General features: G+C 37.9%; 1 protein-coding gene across 1 annotated transcript; it reads right to left on the bottom strand.

Moving 5' to 3' along the window:
- Window positions 1-4,119: 4,119 nt before the first annotated feature.
- Window positions 4,120-5,034, bottom strand: LOC129084736 (taste receptor type 2 member 19-like). The gene has a single exon (XM_054590932.1). It carries the CDS (start codon window positions 5,032-5,034, stop codon window positions 4,120-4,122), a length of 915 nt encoding a protein of 304 aa, XP_054446907.1.
- Window positions 5,035-12,324: the final 7,290 nt, after the last annotated feature.

Below are 12,324 nucleotides of genomic sequence, written 5' to 3'. Positions count from 1 at the left end.
CAGCTACTATAAATTTTCAGAGAATTTAAAATGCCACAGTATATCACCATGATCCGTCTTGACTAGCTGTTCCCAAAACTATAATGAAAGGGTGGCCTCAGGGAAAGAGAGTTGCCATCACCATGATGAGCATCATGGTCCAATATGTCTGTACCTTAATGAAGATCCAACTTGCTGTTAGAGCAGAAATAAAGTAAATGGTGAAGAAGAGGAGGAAGGTTGTCACCATTTTCATGGCCCTTCTATGAGCCCCTGTGTTGGAGTCCCTGGAGCCCGTCTGGTTGAGCTGCGTATTAATGGTGTGCCTCACCAAGAACAGAAATAAAAGGAGCAAAGAACTCAGGGAAAGGAGAAAGGGGATAAATAGGTCAAACTAAGAGGAAGAAGACTGTTAAGATAGGACATTTTATTTATATCTAAAGACAAAGTCATATTTCTCTCATGAACTCTGTAGGTATTCTCCACAACTCACTAACAGCATAATTCATTGAGAGGTTAACAGACAATGAGAAGACCCCAGGAAAAGCACAAGAACCACCATGTTTACTGTCCACTTCTGCTAGATGAAAAAGAAGTGGGAGAAACTGGCTATCTTAAGGAAGTGGAAAATGCTTAGGCAAAGAGCAAACCAGGTAGCTAAGTGATTAGTTAGTGCTGAAAGAATTTTGATCACTTCTACTAGTTTACTGGTAGAGTACAGATGTAGAGCTAACCCCATTATGAATGAATCCACAACTAGTATTACCCACAATTGAATGATTCTGATTCTGGCCAGAGCCAAGTTGGTGAGGATGAAATCAGCTGAGGAAACCTTCCATCCTTGACCCATGTGATGCAGTTCACCAGCCCAAAGAACCCATTGTCCGGCATTCCTATGATGAGGTCTCCCACTGCCACTACCAAGAAGGTGACCTTCATTCCAACTGACATCTATGTAAGAAAGTTTCTAATGTTTTACCTCACTGACAGCTTTATAGTGAAACAGTTGCAGGTGGACATCCATTTATGATGCTTTCTGTAAATATTGTCATCATAATTCTAGAAAGTACAGCCCAAATTCTGCTTTGTGATAGAGTTCCTGAGATCTTCGTCAGAGAGGTAGTTCATTCTATTTATATTGTAAATCCAGTGCTAAACAGAGTAGTTCTATTAAGAGACACTACAATTCATGATTATCTGTCATATTACACACTGGCAGCTACTATAAATTTTCAGAATAAGTGTAAATGATGTCCACTTACATTAGCACCACCTGCAAATTTTATTTGTGCCATTGACTAGAACATGAAGTATGTAAACACACTAATATGAGAGAGATTATTTTCCACCACTTTATCTTTCATCTCCCTGAGCCATACATTTAAATGCAAATATTTTAAACTTTGAATAGCAATTGGTAGAAAAAAGAAACTAAATAATTCAGTCAGTGTTACTCATCATTAAGATCCTTCTACATATCAGTTATTTTTTGGTTGCAATTTGACTTATAGAAATTTTTCTTAAAATTATTTTTAGTTCAAGGTTACAACCAATCCAAGAACAAATAATTAAATATTATTAGTAAGAAATATTGTAGAAGCTAAATCAGAAGTGTAAGCTAAATATACTGGGAATATATGTGATGAAGCCACAAATACTACAATGCAGAATAGATTTTGGTTTTATGAAGACAGGAATGTGTAGTGAGAACTTGAATTATTTAGAATTTATGAAGAAAGAGAGATAAATTCAAGACTGATATAAAGATATGTGAAATTATCAAAGTGACATGGTAAAGATATGGCACCCTTCTAAACAAAGGAACTCCTTTTATGTTACAATAACGAACTGACTTTTCAATTGAAATATTACTAAGTGCCCTCTAACCTCTATGTTCTAAATTCAGTGTTTTCATCTTCTTTCTGGGCTATACAGTGACTATTTTTCAGCCTCCTTTAGAGAAGGTGTGGCAATGTGATAGAATCTGATCCATGCCCTGTAAGTGAAAATTATGTGCACCATTTACAGGCCCATCCCCCCAAGTCTCCCCACACATGCTCCCCTATACACCTTTCTCCTTCCTGCAGTCTAGAATGGCGATGACTCCAAGGCAACCTTGGAAGCCCCATGTTCAAGATGGCGTGCATGCAATCTTGATTCCCAGATTCCCAGATTACTGAGTAGACTCTCCTCAGACACATCCAAACTGTTAGAAAAGCAATACTAAATTCAAATTATGTATGAGTCACTTTATGTCTTGGAGCCCATTTATGACAGCAGTTTCTTTCTCTCATCTAAGTAGTGACTAGAACTGAGCATGTGCAGATTTGTTTAATGGTACTCGAAGGGTGAAGAAATAAAACTAGGAATCTAAGCTACCTGCAGATTTTGTGATGAGTTATGTTGTCTTTGGTTTTCCAGACTTAATACAGTTTGTTCATACATTGATTTAGTCCTTAGAATATCATTTTCATGAACTATCCCATGGGCTGGCTTCAGTATCCTGAGGAGTCAGCAGGAAACAGAATAGACATCCCACATTAAAAGGCTTATATTCTACTGGGGCAGACAATGATTTTAAAAAATGAAAATATCAGATGTGGGAAAGGTTTATCTTAAGGTATAAATAATATTGCTAAAATTTCTTATTCTAAGAATAATACAGACATGTAAATTCAGCTGTTGATGAAGGTCCCACATTTCTTTCTTATATAAGGCCTTGCTACCAAATTTATGTCAAAACACTTTCATTATTTTCCATAAGATTTTAATAAAAACAGATCTTGAAAACATTTTTTATAAATGTTTGTAGACCATAAGTAAACTCTTCCATATATCAGAAAAGTCATTGACTCATACCATAATTTTTTAACATTCTTATGCCACATATATTTTTAAGATAGAGAAAACTTGAATCTTCCCATCTAAAGTTAAAAATAAATTTGTAGACTACAAGATGGAGAAGATGACTGGCAATTCAGAGGCCTGTGTTTGGTTTAGGGGTAAAAAAAGAAAATACAGTCAGTGTTCAACTTCAATAAAGTTCTCCAAATTGAAAAACTAAGAAATCACCTTCCTAGCTGCTCATGGAACTCTAGCAGAATTTTAAATAGTCACAATCATTTTGCTGTCTTCTTCATCCCTATTGTAGAACTTGTTTTTTTTCCTAAACTTTCACCTACTTGTAGAGAAATTTAATAATCTCTAGTATGGTTCACTGTACATATATGTAAATGTATTTTAAAAATCTTTATCACTTCTTAATTTCACTATGTATATTTTTTTCTTAACAGTTATGATTCCTGTTAACCATGAAGTATGAAATGATGGAATAATATCTACCCCAAATAACCAACCTCAGTGTGCAATTTAGAATTAATATTCTTACCATCCAAAAAATTAGAGTTTCAAACAGAAGAATCTCTTGATTTCTTTTCCTTTCAGTGAAATCAACAGAGACAAGAGGGAAGCCGGGGGGAGGGGGGGGCAGGGAAAGGGAAGGGAAGGGGAAAGTCAAGGAACATATAGCAAGGACTCATGAACAAAACCAAAGGGGAAGAGCTGAGGGAGGGAAGGTGGGAGGGGGCAAGGGAAAGAGGTGGGGGGGAGGCAGAGACAAATGTATTTAAAAAGTAAATAAATTAAAAAAAATATAAATAAAAATAAAATTTTCTAGTGTTAATTGCAAAAAAAAAAAAAACCAAACAGAAGAATCTAAACACACTCTGGTACCTATGTATTGTATTAATTATAATAGTAAATGGGAATGATTCTTTGGGATGAGTTTTCAGTCTTTAAATATGCATAAATACATATCATAAATGTTTAAATTGCAAGATCATAACAAAATAAGTATGTGAAATAAACATAGCATCATGATTATGAGGAATTTCTTACCTTACTTTGTACAATTAGATTGATTACATAAAAAAGTAATTTTGTAATTTTAAATCTTTCTTTTATTTTTCACAAACATGCACGCATATATATATAAATATATATATATTTGTGATAAACTGAGGTGAAAGTATTTTAGATATTCCTTATCCAATTTTACACACATTAGGGAATGTAGTAGAAAGTACAAAATTTTACAGACTCCATCAGTTTGTTTTCTGCCAGAGACACATGGTTCCCTACTTATTTCCTTTCCCTCAGCCAGCACTTCAGCTGCCACAGAAATGACAGGATGGTCCATCTTAGCTTCTTATTCCCCCAAATCAGGATAAATGAGTGGCTTGAAAAATAGAAGAGACCAACGACCTGAAAAATCATGTTACCTAAATTGTTCTTCTGAGTATAATTCCACTTGGAGGTGATTTGAACAAGGAGGTAAATGACAAATAGCAAAAGAAAGGAGATCACAGTTTGCATGGCTCTTACGTGGACCTCGGTGCTGACATCTCGGGATCCTTTGCCACTGAGCTGCATCTTCTTGAGATGTTTCCACAGGGAAAAGAGTAACAGCAGTAAAGCTGTCAGGGACATGGTAAATGGTATGACAAATAAAATCGTGAATACAGTATTACTTGAGAGGTTAACAATGTCCCTCAGGTTGGTCACCCAGGTGTTGTTTCCTTCATATTCATTCATCCCCATTTTTACCTCTAAGCTCACCACTGCAAGATGACAAACCAAGAAGATCAAAGTCCCCAACAGTATCATGAGAATCACTCTTTCAGCTTTCCATTTTAAGTGAAGAAAGAAAAGGCTGGAGAAATTGGCTATCTTGAGCAAATAGAGTATGCTGAGGCTAGCATCAAGCCAGAGGCTAAAATGGTTGCTTACTACCCAGGCAGTATAGACAATAGTTCTTACTTCTTCACAATAGAAATCTGGATTAATAAAAGTTGCATACCAATTTAATGATATTACCCAGAGCAAACCAATCCTGGAGACCGCCATGGCAGTGAGAATTCGATCAGTGCAGGAGATCTTTTGTTTCTTGACCCAGTCAATGCTGTTCACCAGGGCTATGAAGACATTGGCAAAAGTGCCTAGAACAAATTCAGCTATTGCTAGGCTAGAAAGAATGCTCTGTAATGAACTTCCCATATCTCAAAAAAAAAAAAAAGCCAGATCTAATATCACTGGCCGTGATTCATTTAATATCTTGAACTTAATTTCTACTTGCAGCTGATCTTGAATATGTATGGAATCCTTGTAGTTTTTTAAATCTATGTCCAATGCGAAGAATGAAAGCACCTAAGTATAGTAATGAAAGAGCTCAATTTTTTTTTATGAAAAACGCTGTTATGCCCCACACAGCTCACATTAACTCTTCTTATTCAAATATTTTATGCTCTGGCTATCAGCAGGAATATTTCACAACTGATGTTGTTGTGAAAGCGGAATTCTCCTTTGCTATCATGCAAATAGAGACATATTGTCTTTCATGATTTTGCAATCTTCTTTGTCTAACCTCTCCAATAGTTTGTGTTCATCAACTTTGTCTTTGGTGATATTTAACATCCCATACATTGAACATACAGTAAATTCTAAATTGTTCAATACAGCTTGGTCTTCTATAGGATCATCATCACTATGGATTTTTTTAAAATTTTTATTTATTTCATTGGGGGGACATTGGTTAATAAAATTATATACGTTTCAAGCACACAATTCTATAATATATCATCTGCCTATTGTATTCTGTGTCACCACCCAAATTGAAGTCTCCTTCCATCACCATATATTCCTCTTTCTGTGTCATGTCATATTTATGAAGAAAGAATTCAAGCTATTTCTATTAAAACATCCAGGTTTCCTTGAGTACCTCAGCAAGGCTATTACTCACTAAGATCTTGTTACTGATAACCAACAGTTAAGCAAAATTTTATTGTTTGTAAGTGCATAAGCACACATCTTATTGATGAAAGGAATTATTGTCTCATAAGTTCCATAATGGAAAATGAGTGTCAATAAGATTATCTTGGGTTAAATCCATCTTTTTTTTCATTATTTCATTATTAATAGATATCAAAGATGTCTCTCATGTTAGGACTTTGATGGAGTTTCTCTTTTGAGTCTATTTAATATTTAAATATTAATTATTTCATTAAAATGTTCAGAAATCTTGTAAATATTCTTTGAAAACTTCAAAAGTACATGTTGTTTCCATTGGAAAGTCTAGACTTTTCTGTATAAGTAAATTCAGTTTATTTTCTCTATTCAACTCATTTATGACTACTTAATATGTTAAGATTAATAAACACAAAAATTAACCACTACTCATGGATTTTATTGTTTCAGTTTTTACATGATAATTGTTCTTTAGAGCATGACCTTAGAGCTACGCTGCCATGAAGGGAAACCCAGATGCACTGCTCTGTATATCTCTGATCTTGGACTCTCATTTTAAACCACTCTCTGCCTCAGTATAATCATCAGCAAAGTATCAGATAACCATGACAAGCTTTCCAGTGGTCTTTGTGAGGAGGATGTGCATTGTACAAATAGAGTGCTTTCATTCGTCTGATATAGGCAACAGGCACAGAGGGTTGTTTTTCATTTGATCCCATGTTATATGGTTCTTCACAGTTATCCTGGGAGAATTTCTGCTTATGAGTGCAATGCAGCAGTGAAAAAACACAACATTTCTACCTACAACAACCAAGATAAGGGGAATAAACTGTCAAAATTATGTTTTAACTGCATCACAGTGCTGTGTGAGGAAGGAGGACCAGTGAACTAAAATCCAGGTAAAAGGGGAGTCTTTAGATGTACCAAAGATGCATATATTAATGCAATCATTATCAATATCAGAAAACTATATTACAGAAAGTGAGACAAATTCTATAGTGTTTATGGAAATGCAAAGTACTCACAATCGGCAAAAGAATGTTTTAAAAGAACAAAGTTAAAGAAGTACAATCTTAATTTTACAGGTTGCTACAAAGCTGTATTAATCAAGAGAGTGTGCTACTTGAATAACAATAGACATATATCAGCAATTTTCAGTTTTTTCTATCTCATGGAACACATAAGGTAATTACTAACATTCTATAGCACAATGAAAACTATATCTTTTCTGATCTGACAAAAAACAGGTAAAACATTGATTCATTCATATGCTATATTTATGAAGACAGCTATTTGTGTTGTCTGTATTTGGCAATCTAAGGTTAAAGTCAAAGCCAATGATGAAATAGACAGGTATTGCAGTTTTAAAAGTTCTTGCAGCACTTTGTTGAAAATTATTGATGTACATAAATGAAACACAATTGAAGTCCTGATAGTAATAACCATCGTCATGGTCAGGTGACTTTTAGAAAAGTACAATGTCAATTCAATGGGGAAACAATTCTTTTTTTCAAAAATGATGCTGGCAAAATTGAATATCCACACACCTGAAGTAATTTATCTCCTTATTTTATACCATATAAAAATTAATTTAAAATTGATCAGAGATCTAAATGGAAGAGTTAAAACAATAAAACTTTTGGAATAGAATATAGAGTAAAAGTTTTATAAATGTGGGTTAGGTAGACCTATTAAAAATAACTCCAAAAACATGATATATATTTATAAAACAATAAATTGAACTCCATAAAAATGGAAAACTTTTGCTCTGTGAAATAAATATCTGATTTCAAAAATGTAGAGCTACAGTAATTAACTCAATATGATATTGTTCATGCTTATACAAATAGATTAATGGATAGAACAGAGTGTTTAATAGTGGACCCACACATGTGTGGTTGGTGCATTTTCAACCAAGGAACTAAAACAATTTGTTGGGAAATAAAATTCCTTTCAATAACTAATGCTGGAAAAATAAATAACAATATAAAAAAATGAACTTCAATTCTTATGTTACAGGGAGAAACCCAAATCAGGGAGCCCGCTGCCCATCTCCAGCTTGTTCCTCAATTCTTTTCCCACTGCAAGAGATGAATTCAGGTAAGGGACAACGTGTATAGTGCAAATAAGACAGCAAGTTTCTTTATGAAGTGCATGTGACCGTAGCTAGTCTAGATGCCCAGGTGTAGAGGAAATAAAGTTATTAGTAAGTTTCTTAGTAAGTCTGTTCTATACATTTGTGCCAAGACTACAAGTGGGCACTCAGTTAATATGAGTGTGCTACTATTGGGGTTCTGGGGTTATATACTGCAGTCACTTTCTAGGTACCCCTCCTACTCTGACTTCTAAACTGTGGGAATAATGTACTACTACAGAAGCTTTCCTTTCAGCTAGTAAAGGTTCTTTGTCTCAGTTAGCAAACTTGCTACAGAGGCTCCCCTTCCCAGCAGAGTCTCAAGGATGCCATTCCTGCTGTGCTATCCCTGCTTGTGATGTTCTGAACACCAGGCTATCTTATTGGACCAGGCTGAGGACTGCTAAGTCAATGGGTGAGACTTGTCTCCCGCCTCTTCTCTGCCTTAGTTTACTACCTATCTTACCTAACATTCTCCCTCAAGCATTCAGGACCCAAAATTTGGGAACTTTGAGTGACAACTGTTTTGGCTACTTCCTGCTGTAAACAGGAAGTTGATACTTTGGGTTCCTTCTGCTTGCTAATTATCAGTAGGAGGAGGTGGAGGGAAGTACCTGTCTATTGGTACTTCTGAATGTCTGAAGCCTGGCGTCCTAAGTGTTAATGGAAATTGTTGCATCCTGCAGGGGACAAATTTGACAAGAAGGTTAGTGGAGTGGAGGACGTGGGACACTATCTGATAACTATTAAATCCAACAGGAATAGACAAATTCTTTTGTGGGGGAGGAGGCTGGGCCTATTGACAGGCTGGTAGAAATATGAGAAAGACAATTATATTAAGGCCTACTTGTTGTGTTACTTATCTGTAACAGGTTTTTGTTTTTTGTAGAGAAATCTGAGGTTCTCCGCTAGCTCACAGGAGTAGGTAGTTCTGCCCTGCTCTTTTCGAAATCCTCAGGGGGTTGGCTCCTTCCACAGTGTGACTCAGAGGGATGCACCCAGCTGGAGGTGTCAGGGACCTTGATGGCTGTCGGGGAAGACATAAGAATAGGCAGGGATGCTTTCCATGAGGGTTGTAGTTGAAAACTATGGGAACTGCTCCTCCAAACTCCTAAGTATACTATGCCCCCTGGCTTAACTTGTTTGTGTTGGTAGCCTTAAGTTTGTTTCTATATTTCATAATGCTTTTTGTACCTGTCCTAGATAATGGTGCAAGACAATTTAGGTTTTGTATTATGTGTTCATGGCCCAGTTCTTCTGTGGGTAAATAGATAAATAGGTTATTTACATATTGGATTACTAAGCTACTCACCTCAAGTAACAGGTCCCTTAAGTGCTCAACTGATGCTTATCTAAATAAAGGAGGGATCTCTAAATCTCTGAGGGAGGACAGCCCAGGTTTGTTGTTGTTTTGTCTTTGTGGATCTGTCTGTTTAAAAGTGAGAAAAAAGTCCTGGTTGTAGACTTTTCTGCTACTCTTAGGATGATGCAGGATCGTGAGGAAAGGGGTCTAAGAAAGGAAGCAAGGACAGAGTAGGTGGCCCCAGTACCCAATAAGAAAGTTACTGTCCGGCCTGCCACGTCCATGTGTACCCTAGGCAGCAGTCCAGTAATGGAGACCTCTTGAGGTGGAACTGGCCAGGGCTGGCAGCTTCTCTCCTGAGTTACTATCTACAAGGCATCCTGGCCTCAGGCCCTGGGGGGCCCAATGGTCTCAGGGACAGAGTGCCTACAGTGGCCTGCCTCCGTTTACTTCTGGCATGGTGCCTGAGGTGGCTTTTCACAGCTTGGACATTCCTTGGCCGAGTGCCCTATCTTTTCACATAAACACTTAGTATCCTTGGTAGAGGATGTGAAAGGGCTAGTTAAATGTGACTGCCCCTCAAGGGTGGCTATAATTAGAGCATGTCTAACCTCCTTCCCTTTTCCGTCTCCTGAGATCTGGCTTCTCTTTCCTGATCCCGGTTGTATAAGACTATATTGGCTGTAGTTAATACTTCATTTAAAGAGACTCCAGGTTCCTGGAGAAACTTCTGGAGTTTTCTCCTAATATTAGAAGCAGATTGGATTAGAAACTTATCTTTTAGTAAGATCTGACATTTGTATGATTCTAAATCTAGGTTGGTGTGCTTGAAATGTGCTTCTCTTAGCCTTTCCAGAAATGTAGTGGGATACTCCTCTGGGCTTTGGCTGATGGAAGAGACCTTGGAATAGTTAAAGGCCTTTTGTTGGCCTGCCTTGAGCCTGTTCTAATATATTATGGAGTGATTTTTCCCCCCTGTTTTTTGAAGGAGTTATTGTAGTCCCATTCAGGGTCTGCCAGTGGAACTACTGTCTCTAAAATGGGGTATTGCTGTCAGATATGTATAAGTTATTAGCAAAGTGCTGTCTTTCATCATTTCCTTTTCCCGTTCAACATCTGATAATGTCTGCCCCTAGACAACTATAGTGTCCTTCCAGGTTAACTCATAAGATAGAGTAAGGTGTTGGATGCATTTATGTACTTATTTGGGTTGTCAGAATAGCTTCCCAAATCTGTCTTAATTTAAGTCCTACAAGAGAGAAGAGCTTACGGACTAGCTGAGGGCCACGTTCTCCTGCAGCTTAAATCAACGCTAAAAGCTGAGCCGGTGGAGAGGGCCTCGGGTTAGAAGGCATGAGGGCTGTTCATTGAGTTGGAGGTTCAGGATGTGGTAATAATGACGAAGATGTCCAGGCTGTCTCTTTTAAAGGGTTTTGTTTGTTTTTTTTTCCTAAAGGCAGTGGTGTGGACACATGGGTACCCATGGAATGGCCACTGCATGGCATTGTGGCAGGTGTTAGCTTATATTTGTAGCACAAGCCCCCTCTGTCCCTCAAACAGAAGAATATCTGCATGTAGGGAATTTCTGACTATCCGCCTAGGCATTTGTAAAAGAGAGTAAGTTGGAATGCGGTATTCTGACTTAGGCTTCCATGTAGTGACCAAGGTTCCCTGTCAGCTAACTGATACTGAGGCCAAGCAGTGTTGAAAAACAATACCAGTGTTTTCTTCTTTAGAGTTTGGGGGTCAAACTGTGACTAGTTGGAAAGGGTACGTCCTAGTGAGGTCCTGTCTGAAATGGACTCCTGATTTCCTATCTGGAAGGAACAAATACCAACAAATTAGGGAGGTAGCTTTCTGGGTCTTCTCTGAGGGCTTGCTCGCCGTTTGAGGACCTGAGACAGTGTATACCTGTTATGGACAAATGTAGAGACAAGGAGTGCACCTTGCACCTGTTAGGAGCATTTGTCCTTACCTTCTTTTCTTTTGGCTAATGGGAAGGAGTTCACTAATCAGCAGGACTTTGGAAAGATATGCAGGAGGCCCCCCTCCCACCTGAGGGGAACACCCTTAATGAGATTTCAAGCTATCCTCTCTCAGAAACTGGTTTCCAGAGTAGTTAGCTTTATAGTGTTTGGAATTTTATAAGAAACCTTCACATTGAGCTTTACTCAGTCCTTCAGGGCACAGAAGCCAAGCCGTACAGTCATCATCTGGCTTTGCCTCTCAAGGGGGTTCCAGTGGGCTGGAGTCCCTATTCAGAAAAGGGGAAAACACAAGAGATGGGCAGTGGCGGGCCTGCCGCAGGAGACCACAGCAAGTCTGTCCGGCAGGGGTGGGCAAGACTGTCCTTCCCCTTCTTTGGATTTTTGAGGGCTGGGTGTCCCTGAATTGGCATAGGGATAAAGCTATGACTGACAAGTGAGCCTTTTGTTTCTACTGAGTGGTGGCTTTTGCTCTTCCTTTGCCCGGTTTTGATTGTAAAAACACTGACGGTTATTTGTACCAGTTGCTCAGTGGGCGTCTGGATCCCCAGGCTAGCTTTTGCACCTTTCTCCTGATGTTTGGGGTTGCCTGCTGGATAAACTGTATTCTCAGAACTGCTCGGTCCTCATCAGACTTAGGGTTAAAGTTTGTTTACTTTTGTAAAGCTTCAGTTCATTGTCCCTGAAGAAAGGTGTCTTTTTTATTCCCTCTTCTCCTTCATCTGTCCTAGTTCAATAGATCTGGTTAGAGCCCTGCTCTGGGACTGTGTTTCTCCCTGGTTGATGTGTGCTGTTGAGTATGATAACCAGTTAATTTATTAGCATGAGGCCTAGCAGATTGTCTTTGTGCTGCTTTTTCTTCAGTGCAGCAGTGGGAGAGAACAATCTGTAAGTTACTTCAAGTTAGATCAAGTCAGTGATTACAACTGACAAAGGAATTTGTGTTTTTGTTACATTTTGAATAAATCAATTAGTTATCCATCATCTAATTGTACCTGGGGTTTCTGTTGGGAAATAACAATTGGCTTTGAAAAATCAAAGGGAGCTCTTGGCTTTTTATTTGTCATTAAAATTATTTTTGCCATTTATCTATGTGCCTTTCCTTTTCTTTCCATATCTAG

The sequence above is a fragment of the Pteronotus mesoamericanus genome, unplaced genomic scaffold (assembly GCF_021234165.1).
Source record: "Pteronotus mesoamericanus isolate MK-2021 breed Mesoamerican mustached bat unplaced genomic scaffold, CSHL_Meso_final scaffold_21, whole genome shotgun sequence".
Lineage (NCBI taxonomy): Eukaryota > Metazoa > Chordata > Mammalia > Chiroptera > Mormoopidae > Pteronotus > Pteronotus mesoamericanus.
Note: the sequence above shows the minus strand (reverse complement) of the source record. Positions and strands in the feature narration are given on the sequence as shown.

What these genes read in the sequence shown, in the direction of transcription:
- LOC129084736 (XM_054590932.1), bottom strand. Translation starts at nt 5,034, where the DNA reads ATGGGAAGTTCATTACAGAGCATTCTTTCTAGCCTAGCAATAGCTGAA.